The 26,996-nt window shown below is 39.7% G+C and overlaps 1 protein-coding gene across 6 annotated transcripts in view; it reads right to left on the bottom strand.

Annotated features, from left to right (window-relative positions):
* LOC126378032 (mitogen-activated protein kinase kinase kinase kinase 5) overlaps window positions 1–26,996 on the bottom strand; it is a 189,934-nt gene that overhangs the window by 143,095 nt on the left and 19,843 nt on the right. For 2 of the 6 annotated variants that reach the window (XR_007568029.1, XM_050026102.1), the window contains exons 2-21: window positions 25,078–25,182; window positions 24,116–24,214; window positions 23,039–23,145; window positions 22,129–22,267; window positions 20,921–20,993; window positions 20,180–20,370; window positions 19,756–19,863; window positions 19,449–19,671; window positions 18,449–18,619; window positions 15,351–15,459; window positions 14,443–14,493; window positions 13,142–13,180; window positions 9,857–10,524; window positions 8,737–8,922; window positions 6,362–6,483; window positions 4,662–4,743; window positions 3,802–3,924; window positions 3,359–3,496; window positions 2,701–2,825; window positions 855–987 (exon numbers count right to left, since the gene is read on the bottom strand). Coding sequence is in view for 5 of the 6 variants with exons in the window: in XM_050026102.1 (XP_049882059.1) it covers window positions 855–987; window positions 2,701–2,825; window positions 3,359–3,496; window positions 3,802–3,924; window positions 4,662–4,743; window positions 6,362–6,483; window positions 8,737–8,922; window positions 9,857–10,524; window positions 13,142–13,180; window positions 14,443–14,493; window positions 15,351–15,459; window positions 18,449–18,619; window positions 19,449–19,671; window positions 19,756–19,863; window positions 20,180–20,370; window positions 20,921–20,993; window positions 22,129–22,267; window positions 23,039–23,145; window positions 24,116–24,214; window positions 25,078–25,182 (2,992 nt within the window). In the remaining variant the exon portion in view is untranslated. The remainder of the gene's footprint in view (window positions 1–854; window positions 988–2,700; window positions 2,826–3,358; window positions 3,497–3,801; window positions 3,925–4,661; window positions 4,744–6,361; window positions 6,484–8,736; window positions 8,923–9,856; window positions 10,525–13,141; window positions 13,181–14,442; window positions 14,494–15,350; window positions 15,460–18,448; window positions 18,620–19,448; window positions 19,672–19,755; window positions 19,864–20,179; window positions 20,371–20,920; window positions 20,994–22,128; window positions 22,268–23,038; window positions 23,146–24,115; window positions 24,215–25,077; window positions 25,183–26,996) is intronic. The other 4 variants (XM_050026103.1, XM_050026105.1, XM_050026104.1 and 1 more) reach the window with 4 other exon arrangements.

Raw genomic sequence — 26,996 nt, 5'->3', positions numbered from 1 at the left:
ATGTTGTGACACTCCGACTTTGAGGGAGTGCCACAACGCTGATTTTCAGCTGTGCCCCAAAAAAAAACACTAGAAAATAAAATATAAATGCTTAAATCTAGATAATCAAAACAAATTAAAATTAATGAGCTGTGTTAATAAAGTGTGCATGCAGAGCGTGTGTTTGTTAGGATGTGTGTGAGTATGTTCGTTAAGAGGGTGTGTAGTAGTGCGTGTATTGTATGTGTGAGTAGGGTATAATGTCAGTATGTGAGACATATGGCCCGGATAGTTAGGATAACTATAGGTCAAATTATGGTCGCGTAAATAAATTGTTGCCGGTTGTCATACAATTATGAAACCGGTTAAATATGAAGATAAGGCTTTGCGTATAGAGAGTAGGAGGTAAAATATGATACACGACAGGAAGGGGCAACGTTTTTCTATGACGTCACAATGTGCTTTTTCATACATATTCATAGTAATTTCGTGTTTTGGCGTGTAGTAAAGAGTAACTGATTTGACTAGTTCGAAACAAGCCTATTTCAAAAATTATACAGACAAAAAGTTATAACGTCATCTGTGAGGTGGATGACCAACGTTATCAACCCTGGTGTCAGGGTTATTACTGAGTCGCGAACAACTACGTACTTTTATTAGTGAATAGTAACCGGGACCAACGGCTTGACGTGCCCTCCGAAACACGGATCATCTTACTTTCGGACAATCAGGTGATTTCAGCCTGCAAAGTCCTTACCAAACAAAGGACAGTCTGATAAACTGATTTCGGTCTACTATCGGGAATCGAACCCGGAACTCCAGATCGTGAGTCTGACGCTCTAACCACTAGACCATGGAGTTGTGTGAAGACTCACCAGAATTAATATTAATAAGGTTGAGTCGGAGTGGCTTCCTAGTTGCGCCGACGCATAGTAGAGGGTACTCCAGCTCTGGCGTGATGATCAGCTCGAAGCAGAGGAGAGGTGATGGCAGCGTGCACTCTATGTTCTGGAACAATCACACACAATCACACTTTATTGCACAACGACATATAAGTAATATTACAATAAGCGGCCTTATTGCTAAACAGCAATTTCTGCCAGGCAACCTTAGGGTGAAATAAGTTTATGCATTGGAACACGGGATGATGCAATAAACATACAATGACACCAACATAACTAAAAAACACCGTAAATAAAAAATATATACAGGGTGTTAGTGACATCGTAACGAAAACTTTGAGGGGTGATTGAGGCCATGATTCTGAGATGATATCAAGTGGAATTTTCCGTCGCAAAAGTATGGAATTGAAAATAATTAAAAAAAAACACAAAAATTTTCAGGAATATTCAGACTGAAAATTCCACTTGATATCAATTCAGAATCATGGTCTGAATCATCCCCCTCAGTATTCGTTACGGTGTCACTAACACCCATACCTACTTGTATGGCTACCGTATGTACTTGTGTGGGGTGTAAGTGACATCGTAACGAATACTGAGGGGGATGATTCAGCTGATTATTCTGAGTTAATATCAAGTGGAATTTTTCATCGCAAAATTATAGAATTGAAAATAATTTAAAAAAAACTAAAAAAAATCATGAATTTTGCGACGAAAAATTCCACTTGATATTAACTCAGAATCATGGTCTAAATCATCCCCCTGAGTATTCGTTACGATGTCACTAACACCCTGTATAAATAAATACACAAATATATGTCACATACATACATACACATACATAAACATACATACAACATGAGGGTTATTATTCCATTGTTGTCGAGTATACAGTTTTAGTGACATCGTAACGAATACTAAGGGGGGATGATTCAGCTCATGATTTCGAGTTGATATCAAGTGGAATTTCCTGGTGGAAAATTCATGAAAATTTTAGTGGTTTTTTTATTTTTAATTTCCAGTTCCATACTTTTACGACGGAATATGTTAAGTATGTTGTCCTCTCTACCAGTTGCAGTGCCCTAACCGGGTACATGTTGATACTATAATACTTACTTCTGTATTTTTATAACACCACAATTTGTAAGAACACATGGTTGCAATAAAACATTTCTATTTCTATTAATATTCCTCTTGATATCATACCTCTTTATATTCAGAATCATGGTCTGATTCAAAAGTATACGGGGCTTCTCTTCTTTCGTGTGGGTTGTGAGGTGGATTACCAACCCCATCAACCCTGGTGTCAGAGTTATTATTGAGCCGCCAAAGGCCCCTGACATGACTCATGTAACGACTAAGTACTTACGTATGCCTTGTTTCGGTAGATCGTTATGGCGTTGGAGTTTCGATATTCTCATTTTAACAACAGTAACTAGTTTCGTCGTCCGGTTGATTGGGGGGAGGCCTGTGCCCAGCAGTGGGACGTATATAGGCTGTTTATGTTACTAGTTTCATAATCATAATCATTTATTTGCAATCATCATCATCATCAGCCCATTAACGTCCCCACTGCTGGGGCACGGGCCTTCCCTATGGACGGATAGGAAGATCGGGCCTTAAACCACCACGCGGGCCCAGTGCGGATTGATGGTTATTAACGACTGCTAATGCAGCCGGAACCAACGGCTTAACGTGCCTTCCGAAGCACGGAGGAACTCGAGATGAAAACTTTTTTTATTTGCAATAAAAAACATATACATATTAGAACTTACTTCACCACTTGGGATACCCGACTTGTCCGGGCACGTGCACGTACCTTGAGCAACATGAACTTGTGCAGCGGGTCGTACCACTGCATGAGGAATAGCCCCGCCGGCGTGGCGCCACACAGGTACTTGTACCCGTTGTACGGGTTGCGGGCCACCGCGCATCGCGTGCAACCTGGTGCAAACATGGTATTTATTTATTTGGACATTCAAAACGAAAACGATGACCACCTCCTCAGTACAGTGGGGCTCACAATCCAGAGGTCCCGAGTTCGACTCCCGGTGGGGACATACCACAAAACTTTGCGATCCCTAGTTTGGTTACACAAGATAGAAGCACCATAAAAAAACCACCACTACCTACCACGTCCGTCGAACAGAAAGCTCGGTGAGGCATGGGTACCCAATTGGGTATTTGACTGGGTCAAAGATAAATGATAATATGCTAATCTAGTAATAGAAGCCAGTCTAAGATAATCAAAACTCAATCTCATTTTACTTATTTTTGAATTTTATTTACGAATTAAGCTACAATGAGTACGATTTTTGAACGCTTTTATTGATGACGTCACAGGACTAAATATCCATACAAACTCCAAAAAAAACTTTCGTTTTGATGTTTCGTAAAAAGTATCTCATTTGACTAGGTTGTCAAGTAGCCTATTAACTTATGTAATGTGTTATTATTAACAATAATGTGCAGCGTACCTCTGGTGTCGGGCACCCGGGTGGTGAGCGCGAACCTCCTGGGCAGCAGCCGGGGCGGCAGCACGCGCAGCGACCTGCCCCCGCGGGCGCTGCCCAGCAGCGCCAGCAGCTCGTGCCGGTACAGCGACGGGGTCTTGCCTGCACAACATAAGGTCACATCAAATACGGTCACATCAAATACAGTCACATCATATACCGTCACATCATATACCGTCACATCATATACCGTCACATCATATACCGTCACATCATATACCGTCACATCAAATACCGTCACATCATATACCGTCACATCATATACCGTCACATCATATACCGTCACATCATATACCGTCACATCATATACCGTCACATCATATACCGTCACATCATATACCGTCGCACCGAACAGGAATTGCCCCAGTGGAGGGCCCTTTTATCACTGATACTGTATTCCCACTCACCAGAAAGTGACATGAGCACATCTTTGATGACGTGCATCCAGATGGTCCGCCGCGGGCACAGCTGGTCCATGGCCGTCTCGTGAAGCTCGTTCAGGTTTAGCGTGTAGATTCCTTCTTCAGCACCTGGACAAAGAACATACATTAAAAAAACTAACTCATCATCCCCTAGCATCATCCCGTTTTTCACGGGGTCCGCTTACCTAACCTGAAGATTTGATAGGTCCGGTTTTTTATAGAAGCGACTGCCTGTCTGACCTTCCAACCCGCGAAGGGAAAACCAGCCCAATACAAGTTGGGTCGCATACCTCCGAAAATGCATTCCTGTGGGAATTACGAAATTCTCATTCCATTCTGCATTTCCTTTCATTTTACACTTTTGTGACTCACTGCATCCCCGACCTTCATAAAAACAACGAGTATATTATACTGTTTAGGGCCGTGCCCTCTAATTCTTGATTCTTTTGTGAAGTGTGTATATTGTGAACTATGTATATTCCTATACTGTTTGTGAAGTGTTCATAATAAACTGTATATATTCCTGCTTGCTGCTTGCTTCTAATTTATCATCGTTATCACCAATCATTCCCCTACTCTGCCGGCACGTCGGGATACCATATCCTCACCACCCAGCGTGCCGCAGTTGTCTTTTTTTTTTGTTCAAAACACTTTTACAAATTATTATTTTTACACAGTATAAGACGCTTATCTAAAAGCCTGAATAAGGCTTATGCGAGAAGCGAATGAAAATTGCTCCCTCGTTACAATAATATCATAACATTACGTTACATCTTTAGAACCCAAGTATAAATTCTTTAAAGTACGTTTACATGTTTTTATGTTAGTAAGTATGTCCGTCTTACCAATGAGTATGTGTTGGTCCCGGGTGTCAGGGTGTATCCACGACGCCGTGCAGTTTATCCGGAGCGGACAGCCGTTGAACACCTGTACATAGAATTTTCAACATTAATTTCATGCTGTGGGGTCGATTATAAAGAAGGAAGAAAGAAAAATATTTATTCGACATACTTATTGTTTTCACATATTAAAACAAAATAATACATTGTTTTAAGTTTACGCGTTAAGTGCTAATTTCTATAAACACCATCTAATTTTATTTAAAGTTATACCTGTCATTTTCTTAGTCGCCGAAAAGGAAAGGGACGGGTAATCGACAAGCATAAAATTTATGGAACACACGTCAATTTTAAGCACAAATCTAAACCAACCGTCTAAAAATTTTACATCGGCCAATAATCCGACAGAATTATGTTGACAGCACACGTCAAACGGTTTGCATACCAGCGAGATACCTTTTTAATTCGCCCGGGTTATTCATTCATTTACTCATTCTTCCTAAAATTAAGAGCTGTCAAGCATCCGTCCCTTTCCTTTTCAGCGGATAAGAAAATGACAGGTATAACTTAAAGTAAAATTAGGAGGTGTCTGCAGGAATCGGGGCCATTATCATAATTAAAACACATAATAACGGGTTCTTACTCCCGTGGGTCATCCCGTCATCCCGTGATCATGGCACTTGCAACAGTGTCGAAATATCGGGAGTCTCATATCCCTACTTGAAACGCGGTAAGAACCCGTTGTGTTTTAATTATAAGTCATAATGACTCGAAAATTCTCAGCTGACATACGTGTTTTTTTTTTTAATTATTATAAGTTTATAAAAAAAGAAATACATCTATTATCAAGCATCTAAATCTATTCGAGGTAGGCAAATCTACAGAAAATCACAAAATAATCAAAAACTAAATTTGTGTATTTTTACGACAACGACAAAAAGTTACAGATGCTTTGTTTTGAATTATTTTTTTTCGGCATACTCGTACTTATTTATTTAAGATACACCATCGGTATACGGTCACGAGCATTAATATGTATACACTTTGGTACCAAGTCACATTAACTTTTTTGATAAATTGAACTGTAAGTCTCACTAAATGTCAAATAATTATGTTAGTGCGACAGAGTCCTAAAGTGGGTACATTATATTGCTCATGACTGTACACATAAAAATTACATGAATAAAATTCAACGGACAATGAGTCAATAACCGTATGTTATACCAATACGGGCGTATACAACATACAATTCAATATTAATCCCTGAAAGTAGCCTTATTATGAACGGTTTGCATAGAAAGCTATGGAAGACTATAGATATTGGTGGCAATTATTATTATTATGTTAAAGTTTATTTTCTATTCTCCCTTTTTTTAGTTTATATCCACTACACGGGCCTTAACCAAGTGTAGTGGGGTCGAGGTGATTCGATGAAATGATTATTATTATTATTATTTATTTAAGATAACAAGATCCATTGTTTTAAGTTTACGCGGTTATTATCATAATTAAAACACATAATAACAATTATGGATCTACCTACTCCACTCCAATCTCATCAGTCATCCCGTGATCATGGCACTTGCAACAGTGTCGAAATATCGGGAGTCTCATATCCCCATTTAAACGCGGTAAGAACCCGTTATTATGTGTTTTAATTATAACAAGATCCATTTGTTGTATTTGCAATGATAGTGGAGACTGACCTTCGAGAAGCAGGCGCCCATGTGCACCTTGGGCGTGGGCGGCAGGCCGTTGGGCGCGGGCCGCGGGGGCGTGTGGGCGCGGCGGCCGCGGGAGCGGCGGGGGGGCCCCGGGGGGGTGCGCGCTGGGGGGGGGGGATAATAAAAATCGACAATAGTCGTACACCAACCGGGGATTGTCTATGGGTGCACGCCCATAGTGCATACATGGATAATCGCCGGTTGGTGTCACACCACGTTTAGATTAAATTGGGTCGTGTACTAGATTCAAGATAAATTATGAAATTCTGTTTACTAAATAAAGACACATCTAAAACTAACGAAATACATTTTCTTTTTTCTATTTAACTTATTTATGAATTTTAAACAAGAAATAATAAATAATAAGTCCGACATTCTGTCACATTCTTCTATGACGTCACAGTGTGTTTTTCATACAAATTCCATAGTCATTTCGTGTTTTGACGTTTAATAAAAAGTAACTGATTTGACTAGTTGGAAAGTAGCCTATTATAGCCGTCCTTCAAATAAAAACACTTTGCACTGTTAGTTATTTACTCCAGAAGTTAAACTATAAAATAAAGGATAATATAAAGTAAGTATTGTAATATCAGTGAATAAAAACAAATTAAGAACAAAAATTATGGCGAGCGGTAGCGAGCGGGCGGGCGGACAGTGCGCTTATTTGGCGGGCGATTAAAACCAATAGGTGGCGCGTTTATTTTACTCGCTATACTATTGTCTTAAGGGGCCTCTCCGTGTTGGTTTCGGCCCCACGCACGCCTTCCAAAAATCCGGGACTCCATAGTCCCGAGATATGGAAAGAACGTAATAAAATAATCAAAATTCCCTCAAAAATATTAAGCCCACAGGATACATAGTAAAGAAACAAACATAAATTGCTAAAGCAACTGTTTATCTTTAACTGTCTAATCATCTCCCCAGCATTATCCCGTTTTTCACAGGGTCCGCTAACCCAACCTCAAGATTTGACAGGACCGGTTTTTTACAGAAGCAACTGCCTATCTGACCTTCCAACCCGCGAAGGGAAAACGCATGTCGCGAGAATGTGGGTTTCCTCAAGATGTTTTTCTTCACCGCTGAGCACGTAATAATCATTTATGATCCAAACATGAATTCGAAATCAAATTCGACAATCATTGGTTTAGGCCTGTGCTGGATTCGAACCTGCGACTTGAAAGTTTGACTGTTAACTGTCTGCGAAAAAAGTTTGCAAAAAAAAACCATCTAAAACCAAACAGTGCTAGTGACACCGTACCGAATACCGACCCCGCCGGCGTGGTCGTCAATTTCCTTCATTCAGCGCTTATCGCTATCGACCCACTAGGGTCGATTAATTCTTTCAAATATTTTTCCTCTCAGACGAAGCCCTGAGCCGTCCGGCCAAGTAGTTAATGCTATCTACGGCAAATCTACAATAAGTCACGTCAAAAAAAAAAAGTACCGAATACTGAGGGGGATGATCTTGATTTAACATCAAGTGGAATTTTCCGTCGCATAAGTAACATAAACTGCCTATATACGTCCCACTGCTGGGCACAGGCCTCCCCTCAATCAACCGGAGGGGGTATGCGTCGCATAAGTGTAGAATTGAAAATAATTCCTAACCACTTCTAATTCAGAATCATGGTCTGAACCATCCTCCTCAGTGTTCATTACGATGTCACTAACACTGTATGGTTTTAGATGTTTTTTTTTTTGCGAACTTTTTTTTAACATATACTAAGATTAATATAAATAACCCCTATGTTTTTAACCCGCATTGGAGCAGCGTGGTGGAGCATGCTCCATACCCCTTCCGGTTGATTGAGGACAGGCCTGTGTCCAGCAATGGGACGTACATAGGCTATTTATGTATGTATATATGTTATGTAAATAACCCCTGTCATCATCATCAGCCCATTAACGTCCCCACTGCTGGGGCACGGGCCTTCCCTATGGATGGATAGGGAGATCGGGCCTTAAACCATCACGCGGGCCCAGTGCGGATGGTTATTAACGACTGCTAATGCAGCCGGTACCATCTGCTTAACGTGCCTTCTGAAGCACGGAGGAGCTCGAGATGAAAACTTTTTTTTGTGGTCACCCATCCTATGACCTTTGCGAAAGTTGCTTAACCTCAACAATCGCAGACCGAGCGCGTTTACCGCTGCGCCACCCAGCTCCTCCTCGTAAGTTTTGCGAAAAATATTTTTTATCGACTAGTTTTTTTTTTGGGGCGGAAGGCAAGAGGGAAACCACTGCCCTATTTTTCCCTAAAAAAGCAGCAATCATGCTACACCGACAAGAGCGTGGCTCTTAAATTAGTGATGATGGAGTTTTTTTTTATTAAAATGTAACTTGTAAGCTGCACCAACCTTTCTCGACCTTAGCCTTGTCCCGCTGGCTGTCCGACAGACTCCTCTGCCTCTGACTCACTCTCTCTTCATCTTCCACCCTCTTGTTGTCCTGTTCGTCCACCATTTTGAATATCTCGTCCACTGAAGACGTCTTACGTTTGTTACCTTCCAGCTCGCACTGGCAGAACTGACTTAGGTCTATACCTGAAAGATCATTACACACAAAGTATTATTATTGCACATGTGTTGACAAAAGAACATAGAACGTAAGTACGGTCACGAGCATTAATATGTATACACTTTGGTACCATGTCACATTAACTTTTTTGACAAATTGAACTGTAAGTCTCACTAAATGACAAATATGTTAGTGCGACAGAGTCCTAAAGTGGGTACGTTATATTACTCATGACTGTACGAACGTATTGGCCCCGATTCCTGCAGACACCTCCCAATTTTACTTTTAACTTATACCTGTTATTTTCTTATCCAAAAGGAAAGGGACGGATGATTGACAGCTCTTAATTTTAGGAAGAATGAGTAAGTGAATGAATAACCCGGGCGAATCAAAAGGAATCTAGCTGCTATGTAAACCGTTTGACGTGTGCTGTCAACATAATTCTGTCGGGTTGTTGGCCAATACAAAATTTTTAGACGGTTGTTTTAGATTTGTGCTTAAAATTGACGTGTGTTCCATAAATTTTATGCTTGTTGATTACCCGTCCCTTTCCTTTTATACGGATAAGAAAATGACAGATATAAGTAAGAAAGGTGTAAACTTTGTAAATAAAGTTAGTGATTATATAGAAAATATGAATGCATGGGATTAACTGTCTGGTAACTGATATTAGGCTAATAAATATAGGCTTACTAAATTTTATAACAATATTATGTTTAAAAAAAAAGTTTTTTATGCAGCTTATTTTCTGACAATCCGGTGATCATCCAGTAATGTCCTAAACAAACTAGGGACCACAAAGTAATTTTTGTGATACGTCCCCACCGGGAATCGAACCCGGGACCTCCGGATCGTGAGCCCAACGCTCAACCACTGAACCACGGAGGCCGTTATCAAGTAGCTTTGGTTGTCAAGTAGCCTATTGATAACCTTCTTTCTTTGAAGTCGGTTAAAACTTACCCGCAGTAACCGAGTCGGAGTTATGTCTGTTATGCCTCTTCCTGTGTTCGTATGACTTCTCATCCATGCTGAGCGTCATGTCGATCTTCTTGCAAAGATCTTCGTCTGATTGGCCGTTCTCCAGCTTGTCTTCGGAGATCCTCAACTTGTTAGCAATCTGCAACGCTCTGAAGTTGGACACTGATATCTTTTGCTTCTTACATATATCACAGAACACGATACCAGAGTCCTGGTTTTGATTTGAACAGTTCCTGTAGTAACTAAGTATGTCCCCGTTGGAGTTGCAGGCGTCACACGAGCATTTCGCTACTGATTTTTGCAAATCGCTCAATGTGTTGTCGTCCTTTCTCTCTGGCTTTGGACATAACCCACATTCGCAATTCGCGTTCCTTATTTGAGGTGTCTGTACTAACGCGTCGCTCTCCTGATGGTCAACGTACATTATATCCTCCATTTTTCTACATAACGGATCGTCTATCGAAACTCTCGAAGTTCCTACGGGACTTTGGAAATTCGTAGCTAAGTTTTGGTAGATATTAGTCGTTGAATTGTTAAGGAAATTTTGTTTAAGTTGAATGCATTGGGATAAGTGTTGGTCGTGCAACGATAGCGCTGGGTTGCCAGCCTGCGACATCGCTGCTGTGTCGGCTGTGAGCGGAAGTGTTGCCCTGCGAAAAAAATAAAAGTTACCAAAAATGATAGGTTTCTTTTTTGTTAATTAGCTCTGTGAAGCCGGGGTATGCAGTGCTATTAGGTTCGAAGCTTTTGTGCTGTTAGACACAAAATGGAGTTTTTAGGTTATTTTTTTTAATGAAGCCTGTTTATTATTTATGTGTTAATTTTTTTAATAACAAGTGGTGCTGGTGGGACACAAAGTTTTTTAAATGAAGTGAGAAATGGCAAAAATATCTTTTTTTATTTCTAAATACATTACTTTTATACGTTATTGTCCTTACGGCTCATAAGGATACCTGCTAACTGCTGTCTATGATTTTAAAGCTTTCTAAAAGCTCTAAATAACACAATATACATGCTACATGCTTAAATACTTATTTCCAATATTTACTTAAAAAAAAAAATATTAACATCTCTTTTTAAGCAAAAATACTATTATAAAATCCATACGTTTTTAAAAGTCCAAAAACAATTTTTACACCTTTTTGCTGTTAGGAGTAACAGAAGAATCATGCAATAAAAAAATACTATACCAATTTGGATGACACTTTCACGATTATAAACTGTACTAATTAATAAAAAAAAATGTGACTACGTAATAATAGGGTAGTTTCCAACTAGTCAAATCAGTTACTTTTTACTAAACACGAAATTAGTATGGAATTTGCATTAAAAATCAACCTGAGACGTTATAGAAAATCGTGACAAAATGGCCCCGATTCCTGCAGACACCGCCTAATTTTATTTTAAGTTATATCTGTCATTTTCATATCCGTCGAAAAGGAAAGGGACGGATGATTCACAGCTCTTAATTTTAGGAAGAATGAGTAAATGAATGAATAACCCGGGCGAATCAAAAGGTACGTCGCTGGTATGCAATCCGTTTGACGTGCTGTCTACTTAACTGTGTCGGGTTATTGACGGATGTAAAATTTTTAGACGGTTGGTTTAGATTTGTGCTTAAAATTGACGTGTGTTCCATAAATTTTATGCTTGTTGATTACCCGTCCCTTTCCTTTTCGGCGGATAAGAAAATGACAGATATAACTTAAAATAAAATTAGATGGTATTTACAGGAATTAGCACCAATGTCTGACTTATTATTACATTTTTATATATTAAAATTCATAAACAAGTTAAATAGAAAAAAGAAAATGTGTTTTTGTGTTATCAGATTTTGATAATTTATCTTTGACCTAGGAAACTACCCAAGTGATAGATTTGCTATCTATGAATTTAAACGTAGCTGTATACAATATCGACGTCTTATAATGAAAACCACGCAAGCGCCACTTTTTTTTAGCGCCATTTTGAAAAAAAAAATGTTAACAAAACCTCACAATTAGAAGAATGCAATGCCGACTCGAGATCGCAAATTCGAGATCCCGCGGGATTGGAAATATCAATCAGAAATCGGAATCATTTATTCAACGTAATTATCATGGATAAACTTGTTGAAGGTCAATGTAACATTTTTGAATTTACGTCATTTCAGGTTGTGAGAAGCTGCAGTAGTTTTAGGCGGATGAGACGTTCGTTATGTAAAAATTGACGATTCAAAGTGTAACTGTTACCTACTGAATAAAGATATTTTCGAATTTCAATATCTAACTTAATAATTAAGTTGTCTTTGTAAAATTAGCACAATCAAAACGAAAAGTATAACTCAAGGATATTCGTCCAATCCCGTCAATCTCGAATGGGATCTCGTCATATTAGGCTTCAGGGATTGATCCCGAAAAATTTGACGAGATCTCGCGAGATCGGGATTGCATTCTCAAGTTAGTTTCAATCCAATAAAAAAATGTGCCCGGATTCTCTTCTAACCGGCTGCAGCTGAAAATCAGCGTCATACTCTTGCTACAGCTAGGCCGTGACATTTGCTGAGCTGAAGCCGTTTCGGCACTATGTATAATATTTTTTTTTTTTTTTTTGTTAATTAGTGTTAAGTATGCCGAATAAATATTTTCTTTCTTTCTTTCTTACTTTCTTCTCCTACAACGGATACGGATTGAAGTTGATTGAAAGAAATCTAAGTTTTGTTGAAGAAAAACACAACAGAATGTGATTTTTCAAAAAGGCGCTTACCTGGTTTTCTCTATACGGCCACGATATAGTATCAACAAGGAAATTCCAATATCGCATAACCAGTATTGCTATAAATGAGTCGAAATCAAAATTAGATAATTAATTTTTGCCTTTAATGATTCTTTGATCTAAAGGTATTAAGGAAAACAATACAATCTTGGTTAATTCCAACTACATTCTTACATTTACATAAACTCACGCCAGTAATCTCTAATGGGGTAGGCAGAGCCATAAGTAATTCAAGACATTAGTTCATCTTACGATGGATGTACCTCTGACTACCCCAATTAGGATATGATCGTGAGCTTATGTTACATATTGGTAAATATAATTTAAGCAATTTAGCTGAGCTAGTCATGCGTTATTGATATGGCGATGACATTTTTATTTTATTTTAATTTACTTAAATTTATTATAAGTTAGATACTTTATTTTCTCCCATTACTCCCGCCAGCGCCAACTACACACAGACATACAGCGTATACATGCATATACTATACTAGTGTTGTCCTCCGTGTTTACCTGAGCATCAGCTCTTCGTCTATGTATTGCAACAGACTCCTAAAACAAGAGCATAGCTTACATACATGTTTTATCCAGCTGCTTGCTTGATATTAGTGGTAGATTACACTTTATTTTATTTTAAGCACTTATGACCCGGATATCCAGAGGGGATAGTCAAGTAATGAGAATTTGACTGTCGATATTTTGACACAACTCTGGGCCGTAAAAATAAAAAATAAAACTTATTTGTTCGCATTTCATTGTAATTTTTGAAATAACTCAATCCTTTTTCTTATTTTTTTTTTAATTTTATCAATGACTTTGTATTCTTAAATATATACTGTTTTTAAAACACACATAATTCTTAATACTCGGTAAATAAAGGCAGTTTGAAACCTTTGTAAAAATGAAATTCAATTTTGATTTAAATTCGTATTTCTGATGACGAAACTCAATGCTGGTCACCATTTTACCACCATCTCACGATGGTAAGTGACCCTAAAGGCATAAGCATAAGTATAATTGTTTTCTTGAAATAGTTTTAAATATCAATCGTTCAAACGAAGCCAAACACACATTGAAGATTCGCAGATAAACCCATGCATATGACGAATATATTTGTCTTTATACGTGATATCTATATCTATAATGTCTACTATATGTTGGTAAAATGGCGGGAAAAACTTCTACATTTCCAGTACTGCATTATATTAAACGTTCATAATAATAATCATAAAAAAAACCGGCAGACAAGATTAGTTTTATCACTTTCTTGTACTTACCGTATGTTAAGGACGGCATATTATAACTGTTATACTCTTGTGTGAAAGGCGATTTGTTTTAGTAATATTAAGATTCTTTCTAAACTAGCTTTATAATGTGCTTCTCTCGTAATTTTTTTTGCCAACGTATAGTAGACACATTGTCACCAAAATTTACAATTTCACATTTATATTTGTTTTAGTTTGAAATTATAAATTTGGGTACACATCATGTGCATTCATAATGACACTCAAAAACACCGTATCCAATGCCATACACACTAATTAAAAAAATAAATAAAAAAAATCCACTAACTCTGGTTCAGTTGCATTTTTTTCTGTTATACAACATTGCATTTTATTTTTTGTGCATTGCTTTCACAATTTCACAAAAATAAAAATTGCGGAAACATATTTCAGTCGCCTTAACAACTGAGAGCCAAACCAATCAAAAACTAAAACTAATTTAAAAAAAAACGCAAGTCGGAAAAAATGTTAACTTAAAGAAAAATAAATATAAATTTTGGCGGAAAACGAAACTAAAAATACTTAAAATACCTCAGACTCATTCTCATTATATCATCACCAGTGATCACCCGACACCACTTGCTATAAAATAATATAATTAACATAAATAAAAATATATATAAAAGTTGTCCCGCCTTATTTATAATTAGCCTATTTCTTTTGTGTGATATTATTATATTATTATACAGACAAAATATTTACATTAAAGAGTAATTTTAAAAAAGGGAAAACAAAATAAAGAATCAACAAAAAATAAAATTAAAATTGATTTTTATTTGTTGGAAGTGACAATAATTAAATTAAAATTAGGATTTTTATTTATATAAATAAATATGCGTCGCTTCTTTTACAATAAAAAGAAAACCTAAATTAATTTATTAAGTCAATTTAAATGTTTCATTATTGCTCCAACATATTAATAAAAATGACAAAACCATTATTTACAATAAATAATCGACTGTAAATTAAACTTTCATTATTGAAAAAATATTTGTTTACTGAATTATTGTTAACTTTATACTAATCCAAATAAAACACTTTCTAATTTCAATTCACTACAAAAACACATGACGTGTCTGGATTTGCAAACAGGCGTATCTAAAATCTTTAACTAGAATAATTTGTGTCTTATTGTCAATAACAAAAGGTGCAAATCAGAGTCAGCGACGATAAGATCACCTATACCCGGTTGAGGTAAGCAATGACCACGGAATTCCACTTTTTAGACGATCCTGACACACCACTTTCGCTTCTTCCCCTGTCATCAAAGACTTCATGCATTCTCTCCGGCAACCACCAACAACCAATCAACACCAATAACTTGACACAACAAATTGACAACCAATAAAGCGGGACATAATACAATAAAGATAAACAAATAATAAATAAATTATATTATAATAAATAAAATACGTATATCAAAGAAGCGTGTTACTCACTTTTCGCTAGAGGGCATGGTGTCCGTTGTTAGGTCGGTGAGGGGGTTGTGTTTGGGGCAGGTCATGAGGGACGCTACACTCCAATCTTCGCTTGATTGTCTATGGTACACTGGAAAAAAAAACTGTCATTTTACAGGGCGATATAGTCCGTAGTGACTAAGCTAAGCTCTTGAAAAAATAAATTTAAAAAAATTACACTTGTTATTTTACAGAGCGATATAGTCCGTAAACTAAGCTCTTGAAAAAATAAATAAAAAAATAACACTTGTTATTTTACAGAGCGATATAGTACGTAGTGACTAAGCTCTTGAAAAAAAAAATAAAAAAAACACTGTTATTTTACAGAGCGGTATAGTACGTAGTGACTAAGCTCTTGAAAAAAAAAACACTGTTATTGCATTAATAGTACTTCAGAAGCCACGTTAAGCCGTTGGTCCCGGTTACTACTTACTAATGTAAGTAAGTATTCGTTACATGAGCCATGTCAGGGGCCTTTGGCGGCTCAGTAATAACCCTGACTAACTTACTTACATCATTAAGTAGGAACCGGGACCAACGGTTTAACGTGCCTTCCGAAGCACGGATCATCTTACTTTTTGGACAATCAGGTGATCAGCCTGTAATATCCTAACCAAACTAGGGATCTCAAAGTGATTTTTGTGATATGTCCCCACCGGGATTCGAACCCGGGATCTCCGGATCGTACTCAATTCATAGATAAAATTCGAAACTAAGTCTAAAAGTAAAATTAGATTGATTTTTGAAAAAACTGGCTTCTATTTCTAGATTAGCATTTCATGATTTATCTTTGACCCGGTCAAATACCCTATTGTAATGATTAAAATTAATAAACGAATTAATTATTGCAGACATTTCATTTTACGCAAAATTTCATTATTAAGATACATTAACTTTCGCCTATAAATTTTGCTGACGTTGGGACTTAAACATTGCTGACGAGGAAAAAGTGTATCCTCTGCCTACCCTGCGGGTATACAGGCGTGAAGCTATGTTAACTCGTCTATTGGGACACGCCATACAAAAATAACATTCTTATCGTTCTTCTTATAAAATAAGACCCAGAGGGGTGAGGTCGGTGCCCGGTTCGAATTGGTGCGGGACGGAGAGGAACAACTAACAGTTAGTTAGTTTTTAGAAAATTATGGATCTACCTACTCCACTCCAATCTCATCAGTCATCCCGTGATCATGGCACTTGCAACAGTGTCGAAATATCGGGAGTCTCATATCCCCATTTAAACGCGGTAAGAACCCGTTATTGGCCCCGATTCCTGCAGACATCTCTTAATTTTACTTTAAGTTATACCTGTCATTTTCTTATCCGCCGAAAAGGAAAGGGACGGATGATTGACAGCTCTTAATTTTAGGAAGAATGAGTAAATAAATGAATAACCCGGGCGAATTTTTAGACGGTTGTTTTAGATTTGTGCTTAAAATTGACGTGTGTTCCATAAATTTTATGCTTGTCGATTACCCGTCCCTTTCCTTTTCGGCGGATAAGAAAATGACAGATATAACCTAAAATAAAATTAGATGGTATTTACAGGAATTAGCACCACTAACCGCGTAAATTTAATATTCAATATTCAATATTCTTTATTTGCAGACTTAAAACAATGTATAGTTAGTTTTTGTTCTAATGACTATAATTATTATTTTAAAACGGTTTTATATGTAGATATAATTATTATCATGTATTTCATTATGTATATAATTATTATAATGTATTATTATAATTTTATTTCAGATTTAGGTCGCAGGCTCAGGGAAAAAACGGGTGACTCTCGCTCCGGTTCGTTCTTGGAGCAAAGGTTGGCCATTGCTATTCAGCGCGGCAATGCGGCGAGCGTTATGGGCACCTTTGCACCGGGAACGGTCAGGGGCGGGTTATTTATGGACTAAGTTTTCTTTAATAATTTTATTGTTAAATTGTATATGTGACAAATTGTATTATTATACAAAAAAAATAATATTTATCTTAAATGTATTTCATATATTGCACCTCTTTTTATTCTCCCGCAGATATTCTTATACTACCTCTGGGTTGGCTGGAAGAGATCTCTCTTAGAGATAAGTCCACCCTTGTAAACGTCCATTTCATGTTTGTGATGTAACTGGTTGTTAAGTGTAAAAAAGTATATTCTATAACCTAAAAAGCTCCAAACCTCCCTCATCAACCGAAAACGGACATTAACATACAATACCACGCTGCAATATCGAAGAAAGTCTCTCTACAGAATCGAGTTAAACCAGTATATGAAACGAGATAAGGAATTTGAACCAAAAATTCACTAATATCGTGAGAAAGAATCGAAAATTGACCCGCTATATAAAACCAGAAAATAAACCTGATTCCAGTACACATCATCATCAGCCCATTAACGTCCCCATTGCTGGGGCACGGGCCTTCCCTATGGATGGATAGGGAGGTCGGGCCTTAAACCACCACGCGGACCCAGTGCGGATTGGTGGTTATTAACGACTGCTAATGCAGCCGGAACCAACGGCTTAACGTGCCTTCCGAAGCACGGAGGAGCTCGAGATGAAAACTTTTTTTTTGTGGTCACCCATCCTATGACCGGCCTTTGCGAAAGTTGCTTAACTGCTGCTTAACCGCTGCGCCACCGAGCTCCTCAATAGTTCAGTACACACCATCTAATTTTAGGCTCACCTTTTATGCTGTCCTAAATGCCCTAACACCTGCACTATTAGAGACCTTCACGAAGCCACTCGTGGCCAATTACTGGTCAGCAAAAGTTTAATATCGATCGCCATCGACTTGCAAAGAAGAAGATTTTATTTTAAGTTTTACCCGTCATTTTCTTAACCGCCGAAAAGGAAAGGGGCGGAAATTCTAATTACTAAATAAAAACTAACCTAAATGTGACAAAAAAGTTTTCTTTTTACTATTTAACTTATTAATGAATTTTTCTATGAGGTCACAGGTTGCTTTTTCATACAAATCCCACAGTAATTTCGTGTTTTGACGTTTAGTAAAAAGTAACTGATTTGACTAGTTGGAAACTAACCTATTGGATGGTGAGTACTGAAATCAACACAAGTGACTGTCTAACTCACCATTCCGTTTGACAGTATCCCCCTCGCAGCTGTGCGCGACGTCTGCGCAGAAGTTGATGATCTTGGGCATGGAGTGCGCGTTCAGCTCATCATCAGCATCCAAGTCAATGATGGGCGAGTCGTCGTACGCGCCCGACCGGCGGTTCGACGCTTCTCTGCCCGAATACAGCACTGGGGACAAGTGGCTCATGTGATGTTCCGGCCAAATGGTGAACGGTGACGTCAAAAGAAGAAAAAAAAAGACTTCGTCGAATCGAAAATTCTTTTAAGGAAATAGCATGCGCAGTTATTGCATGTGGTATCAGCCTTATAAATAAACTAAAAAAAAAAAAAAACCAACATCGCCCTTAAATGTCAATGCATGCACACATTTCGCCAAGAACTTCCTTTTATAAAAAACAAACAAAAGCCAAACGAATTCTAAAAATAAACCACAATGGGTGAAAGAGACGCATGCAACAACAGGTTAGCTCCGGTTGATGAGGAGACAGTGCTCATTTTGTAGCGTGGAATTTCAATGAGGATGTACGGTCACGAACACTAAGTCTCACTAAATGACTTTTTTTAAAAAAAACCGATGACATCTATACCTCATTAAACATAATATGATGAGAATGACAGCAGGAAAGAGATATAGAACACCGCTTAGTACGAAAGAGACGATTCATTCTAACCATGTTACGGTGACGGGCACTGTGGTCCAGTGGCTGAGCGTTGGGCTCACGATCCGGAGGTCCCGGCTTCGAATCCCGGTGGGGACATATCACAAAATTCACCTTGTGATCCCTAGTTTGGTTGGGACATTACAGGCTGATCACCTGATTGTCCGAAAAGAAGATGATCCGTGCTTCAAAAAGCACGTAAAGCCGTTGGTCCCGGTTACTACTTGCTGATAAAAGTGAGTAATCGTTACATGAGCCATGTCAGGAGCCTTTGACACCAGAAAGAAAATAGAAGAATCATGTTACATTTATGAAATTCTATATTCAAATACACCAACCGTCATCCTTCATTCTGCCGTGATCGTCGTCCAATAACGAGCTCGGCCGCCCGCTATTGGCTGTCGGCACCACGTGGTCCGTCAGCAGACTCCGCGGCCGCACGTGATTGGCTGGTTGGCCGCTACGCGTGACAGCGGAGGGCTGTGATTGGTCGGCCAGAACCCGTCGCCCGCCGCGGCCTGTGTGCTTGGACGCTATGCGCTGGGGTACGTTGGAAACCGCCTGGAATATTATTATATATTATTTGCATGTGTGAGATCCGTCAGCGCTCCCCATTTGAACGGCCAAGCAGTGAGCGGTACGTACCCCATCCTCGTCGGGTTCCTGATTGTTGCAGTGGCTCGGCGGGTTGGAGTACTTCTGCAGCAACTCTATCGCCAGCCGCTTGCTCATGTCTTGCTGGAAGAACCCGTGCTGCGGGGAGAAACATGCACGCAGGTGAGATTCAATAGTTCTAACAGTTACGTCTTCTTTTTTTTACAAATAAACCTATAAAAACTTTTTTTTATACGTAGTTTCTAACATAATAATTCTAAATAATAGTATAGTTTCTAAATAATACGTATAAAAAAAAGTTGAAACTTGTCAATAACTTCAGACCCAAAGTAAACCTGAAGAAAATAGGAAGGATTTATAATATTTTTTATTGTTTGTAGGTTCTCTATCGCTGAGCGAGGGTCCCAACACCCTTAAACGAACTGGAGTGTCAGAAATAGAAGGAGAGTCGCACCTGCAGCAGTTTGTCAGCGGTGGGTCGTTTCTTGGGGTTCTTGGTGAGCGCCAGTTTGAGGAAAGCGTGGAAAAGCGCAGACCAGCGCTCGCGCTCCTTGAGCTGCGGCGGCTTGAAGCCCGACTTGGACATGAGGAACAGCACACGCATCGGGTGCAGCTCGAACATTGGCGGTTGGAGTTCCGCTAATTCTGGAAAGAAAAGTATTTTTTTTTTGTAGATGGTGAAGAAAGGTTGCCAGATAGGGACCGTCCTACACGTGAGGTTTTTAGCTACTTTTTACCGGTTTAGAAGTATACACACGTGATATCTCATAACTCCTCCTTCGCCTTGTGATGTTTTGTGTTTTTTTTCTTGTTTTTTTTTTTGGGTCCGTGGGGTGGAGCTGGGGTGTCTTACGTACTAAATATTGCTAACATACACAACATAAATAGCCTATATTCGTTCCACTGCTGGGCACAGGCCTACCCTCAACCGGAGGGGTTATGGAGCATACTCCACCACGTTGCTCCACTGCGGGTTGGTGGAGGTATTTTTACGGCTAATACCCACGGCTTAACGTGCCCTCCGAAGCACGGAATCAATTTATTTTTTCAGACAATCACGTGAAGCCTGTAAAGTCCTTACCAAACAAAGGACAGTCTCACAAAGTGATTTCGACAATGTTCCCATCGGGAATCCGGATCTCCAGATCTTGAGCCTAACGCTCTACGCTCATTATACCATGTAGTGATTACTTACCTATGGCAGTGATCCCGCACGCCCATATATCACAGAGTTGATTGTAACCACCTTTCCGCTCCACCGCCGCTACCTGCAACACACAAGTGAAAATAAAACAAACGAAAAAAGTGTTCATACAGGGTATTAGTGACATCGTAACGTAAACTTTGAGGGATGATTCAGGCCATGATTCACATAATTAACAACCAATAATACCTAACTAAAATAATAATAAATCATCATCATCAGCCCATTAACGTCCCCACTGCTGGAGCACGGGCCTTCCCTATGGATGGATAGGGAGATCGGGCCTTAAACCATCACGCGGGCCCAGTGCGGATTGATGGTTATTAACGACTGCTAGTGCAGCCGGGACCAACGGCTTAACGTGCCTTCCGAAGCACGGAGGAGCTCGAGATGAAAACTTTTTTTTGTGGTCACCCATCCTATGACCGGCCTTTGCGAAAGTTGTTTAACTTCAATCGCAGACCGAGCGCGTTTACCGCGGCGCCACCGAGCTCCTCAAAGTCCGTCGCCTCGAGGGTAACCAGTCGTCTGTCATGCTGGTCTAAGTCGACAGACGATCCGATGTGTTGGTCTAGGTCATCGACAGCAATCAGGTACCTGATATAAAACTCATGGAATAATAAATATCTAAATATAATAAGATGTGTTTATGTACTTATGTAAACACTACAGGTGAACGAGTGCCCTCTGCACCAGTTCCCAGGTGGAATAGCCGAGCTGCATTGTGTGACGGATGCAGCAGAGACTTGGTTAGGGGAGCTTAAGCTGGATATTTGATCCACGCAGGATATTTTATTTTTTGTCTGCCATACATACATACATACATAAACAGCCTATATATACGTCCCACTGCTGGGCACAGGCCTCCCCTCAATCAACCGGAGGGGGTATGGAGCATACTCCACCACGCTGCTCCAATGCGGGTTGGTGGAGGTGTTTTTTACGGCTAATAGCCGGGACCAACGGCTTAACGTGCCCTCCGAAGCACGGAATCATCTTACTTTTTCGGACAATCAGGTGATTCAAGCCTGAAAAGTCCTTACCAAACAAAGGACAGTCTCACAAAGTGATTTCGACAATGTCCCCATCGGGAATCGAACCCGGACCTCCAGATCGTGAGCCTTACGCTCTAACCACTAGACCACGGAGGCTGTTCTGTGTTTGTCTGCCATACGCAATAATAATAACACTACAGGTACCTCGGGGGCCATCCAGTAGGGGGTCCCGATGAAGGACTTGCGCTTGTTGATGGTGGCGGTGATCTGCGCGGAGACGCCGAAGTCGGCCAACTTCACGTCGCCGCACTCCGTCAAGAGGATATTCGCGCCCTTTATGTCCCTGCAACGATATCATCCAGGGTGTTTTTTTTTTTTTTTTTCTCTTCGGCGTCATGCGAATCCAGGGTGTTAGTGACACCGTATCGACTACTGAGGGTAATGATTCAGCTCATTATTCTGACAAAGAGAAAATTTATGATGAAATAATTTCGCATGGACAGGAGTGATCACCTGATTGTCCAAAAAGTAAGATGATCCGTTTATCGGAAGGCACGTTAAGCCGATGGTCCCGGTTACTACTTACGTAATGTAAGTCAGTAGTCGTTACATGAGCCATGTCAGGGGCCTTTGGCGGCTCAATAATAACCCTGTCACCAGGGTTGATTAGGTTGGTAACGTTTAGTGACGTCAGTTACTTTTTGTAACTGATTTGACTAGTTGGAAACTAGCCTATTACAATATAATTTAAATATATTCTTCATAGTTTCTTGATAACAATGCAATTCCGGAAATCATTTTTTCCTACAAATAAGTAGCTAACAAAAAAAGCAAATAAAGAATATTGAATATATTAACAATTGAGCGACTAGTCGGCCGATTAATCGGCCGGTCGGCAAAACGCGCGCGCACTACGAGTTTTTCGCCGCGCGGCAGAAAAGAGCAGCGGCATAATGTCGCACTGTAATACTGCGCCGCTGCGGCGGCTCTGCCGTCAAGTGCGCGCAATACAATTTAAAACTGTTTGGTACAGAATTACAGTGCGACATTATGCCGCAGCTTTTTTCTGCCGCGCGGTGAAAAACTCGTAGTGCGCGCCTGGCCTAATACTAACCGATGCATCTTGCCCATCATGTGGAGGTAGGACAGGCCGGTGAGCGTCTCGCGACACATGTACGCTATCTGGAGCTCCGTCAGCGGACCTGTCACGTGGTAGATGTCCTGCAACACAATAAGGTGTGGCCATAGAATCTATACATAGGCGAAAGGTCACTGACTGGCTCTTCCGTTATGAAGAAAAGACGCTACAAGTTTAGAAATCTCAAAAAAATAGTTTGTGTAGTGTGTGTGTGTGTGTGTGAGTGTGTTGCGTGTGTGTGTGTGAGTGTGTTGTGTGTGAGTGTGTTGTGTGTGTGTGAGTGTTGTGTGTGTGTGTGTGTGTGAGTGTTGTGTGTGTGAGTGTGTTGTGTGTGTGTGTGTTTGTGTTGTGTGTGTGTGTGTGAGTGTGTTGTGTGTGTGTGTGTGTTGTGTGTGTGTGTGTTGTGTGTGTGTGTGTGTGTGTGTGTGTGTGTGTGTTGTGTGTGTGTGTGTGTGTGTGTGTGTGTGTGTGAGAGAGTGTGTTGTGTGTGAGAGTGTGTTGTGTGTGTGAGTGTGTTGTGCGTGTGTGTGTGTGAGTGTGTTGTGTGTGAGAGTGTGTTGTGTGTGTGTGAGTGTGTTGTGTGTGTGTGAGTGTGTTGTGTGAGTGTGTTGTGTGTGTGTGTGTGTGTGAGTGTGTTGTGTGTGTGTGTGTGTGTGAGTGTGTTGTGTGTGTGTGTGAGTGTGTGTGTGTGAGTGTGTGTGTGAGTGTTGTGTGTGTGAGAGTGTGTTGTGTGTGTGTGTGAGTGTGTTGTGCGTGTGTGTGTGTGAGTGTGTTGTGTGTTGTGTGTGTGTGTGTGTGTGTGTTGTGTGTGTGTGTGTGAGTGTGTTGTGTGTGTGTGTGAGTGTGTTGTGTGTGTGTGTGAGTGTGTTGTGTGTGTGTGTGAGTGTGTTGTGTGTGTGTGTGTTGTGTGTGTGAGTGTGATGTGTGTGTGTGTGAGTGTGTTGTGTGTGTGTGAGTGTGTTGTGTGTGTGTGTGAGTGTGTTGTGTGTGTGTGTGAGTGTGTTGTGAGTGTGTTGTGTGTGTGTGAGTGTGTGACATCGATCTCCTACTGACCTGCAGACTGCCCCCACCACAATACTCCATGGAGATCCAGAGCTTGTCCCGGCGCAGGTACGAGCCATAGTACGCGACGATGTTCGGGTGACGGCAGTCCTGCAAAACCAAAATAAAAAGTCTTGTCAAATCCAGGATGTTTTAAAGAAAATCCAGGTCAAGAGTAGTCTGAACTAAATTGATTTGCGTAGGCAGCGCGTTTGGGCGGAAGGCAAGACGGAAACCACTGCCCTTTTTTCCTAAAAAAGTAGCATGGAAAATGCTGCACCGACAGGGTCCACATAATACCAGCGTCGTGGTTCACGCCGCGACTTGTGCTGAGTGAGGCCCTTTTATCTCAGGACGTCCACCACCACCTTATGATCTTTGTAATGAACATCCTTCTATGCTTTTTATTATTGTTTTGTAAAAAAAAAAATAAGTGATGTTATTGTCTTGTCTTTGTGTGTGGCGTCCTTTTATAATAAACAATTTCTATTCTATTCTATTCTATTCTAAGAACGTGGCTCTTAAATTGATGATGATGATGAGGCAGCGCGGATCGCCTATCTGTCTCCTGTTGATTATATGGCGCATAGCAACGGGGTTTCTTGTTGTTCTTTTACTCTTTACGTACTTCTTCTTATAGTGTGGGGGTTGTGAGATGGAATACCAACCTCATCAACCCTGGTGTCAGGGTTACTATTGAGCCGCCAAAAGACCCTGACATGGCTCATGTAACGACTACTTACTTACTTAAGCAGTAACCGCGACCAACGGCTTACCATGCCTTACGGAGCACAGATCTTACTTTCAGACAATCGGGTGATTGGGGATCAGATGCAATGTGCTAACCAAACCAGATCTCACAAAGTGATTTTTGTAAAGCGTCCCATAGATTCGAAACCGGGCCGCCGGATCGTGAGCCCAAGGCTTAACCACTGGACCACGGAGGCCGATGGTGGTGACTGGTGATGGCTTACCTTCATCATGAGGATCTCCTGCTGGATGATGGCGAAATCATCGCCTGGTTCCAACTTTATCACCTTGATGGCAGCAAGTTCACCGTTGCCATTGAGTCTTTTCGCCTGGAAAGAAAGAGACAGCATATGAATTCATCTTCTTCTATCGTGTGGGTTGTGCGGTGGATCACCAACCTTAGCAACCCTGGTGTAAGGGTTATTATTGAGCCGCCATAGGCCATGATATAAATACTTTATTGCACCAAAATAAAAAGAAATAATTACAAAAGACTCTTAACTAGGTACGGTCACGAGCATTAATATGTATACACTTTGGTACCATGTCACATTAACATTTTTGACAACTTGCACTGTACATAAACAGCCTATATACGTCCCACTGCTGGGCACAGGCCTCCCCTCAATCAACCGGAGGGGGTATGGAGCATACTCCACCACGCTGCTCCAATGCGGGTTGGGTTATTTGCACTGTAAATCTCACTAAATGTCAAATATGTTAGTGCGACAGAGTCCTAAAGTGGGTACATTATATTGCTCATGACTGTACATGGTAAATGGTCGCTTTAACGCTTAAAGTAAACATAACATTATTCTATGCTTTTTTATACCCTCCCAGAACAGGGGGGTTAAAATGGCCACATCCAAGTAATTCATCTAAAAAATCAATATTGTAATTTGACACTTGCGCATATAAAATGAAGTGCGCATTGCAAACAAATGTCAAATAGCAATATTGTTTTCTTAGATGTGTGGCCATTGGCGGGGGTTACCCCCAGTATAGAAGTTATTTATGATCATTTTTGTATTTTACAGCTGGCGAGGAGTGGGGGTATATAATATACACCTCTGCCTACCCCCTCGGGAATACAGGCGTGAAGCTGTGTTGTTGTTGTCATAAGTTGTATTTGATGATTACCGAAGTCCACGCGAACGGAGTCGCGCCGGTTGAAGCAAGTGCTTACTCACTGACAGTAAAGGATACGTCGACCCCACTCCTGCGCATCGCTGATTAATGCCGTAAACCTCATAAAATTGGAATTTCCGCATCTTATTGTACATCGCTAAAATTAACTCACACGCATAACTTCTCGCACGCGATGTCTAAAGGGTCAGATAGGGTTAAATTAAATTCATCTTTTTTGGAGTTATATATTTATACGTTTTTACAATAAAATACCAGATAATATTTTGAATTTGTCAGAAAATAAAAGCTCATGTGAAGCTTACTTCATGTAAAAAGCTTATTATAAGATTAATAATTACCTAAATAATAAAAATGTCTGGTATTAAATGTGTTCCTCTAGTTATTTGTAATGTATACGCTCATTGATTTAAAAGATGTGTTGCTGTTGCAGTTTCTAGTCATTTCTTCTCCTCAGCCATAACACCTTGCGAAATGACGTAAATTCAAAAATGTCACATTGACCTTCAACAAGTTTATCCATGATAATTACGTTGAATAAATGGCTATTTCGCGAATTCTTGTTCAACAAACAAAAGCAACACCATGAACACCATCCGGCGTACAACAAACACAAGTTGAATGAAAATTTAAATTTGAATTTGGAACATTAACATTAAGAAATTAATGTTCCATTCATTTGTTCCAAATTCCAAATTCACTAAATTTGAATTCAACATTCTTAATATTAATATTCCAAATTCAAATGTAAAAACCTTATAATGCCAGCTGTAAAACGTCGAATTTCGTATTTTTCTGGTGATCGTTACAAGACGTAAAATTCCGTGTTTCGTTTTTTTTTTAATGGGTAGTGTATCGAATATTCATTTTGCCCGGCCTTATTCTGTGTTGAACAGAAAATTAGCTAATTTTACTCTAATTAAGCTAGACTGCAAATGAACTGTTAATGAAGAGACGATGGTCAAGGTGTTTATATTGTTGTGTTCTAGAATGTAGT

This window comes from Pectinophora gossypiella, chromosome 25 (genome assembly GCF_024362695.1).
Source record: "Pectinophora gossypiella chromosome 25, ilPecGoss1.1, whole genome shotgun sequence".
NCBI classification, from domain to species: Eukaryota; Metazoa; Arthropoda; class Insecta; order Lepidoptera; family Gelechiidae; genus Pectinophora; species Pectinophora gossypiella.
Note: the sequence above shows the minus strand (reverse complement) of the source record. Positions and strands in the feature narration are given on the sequence as shown.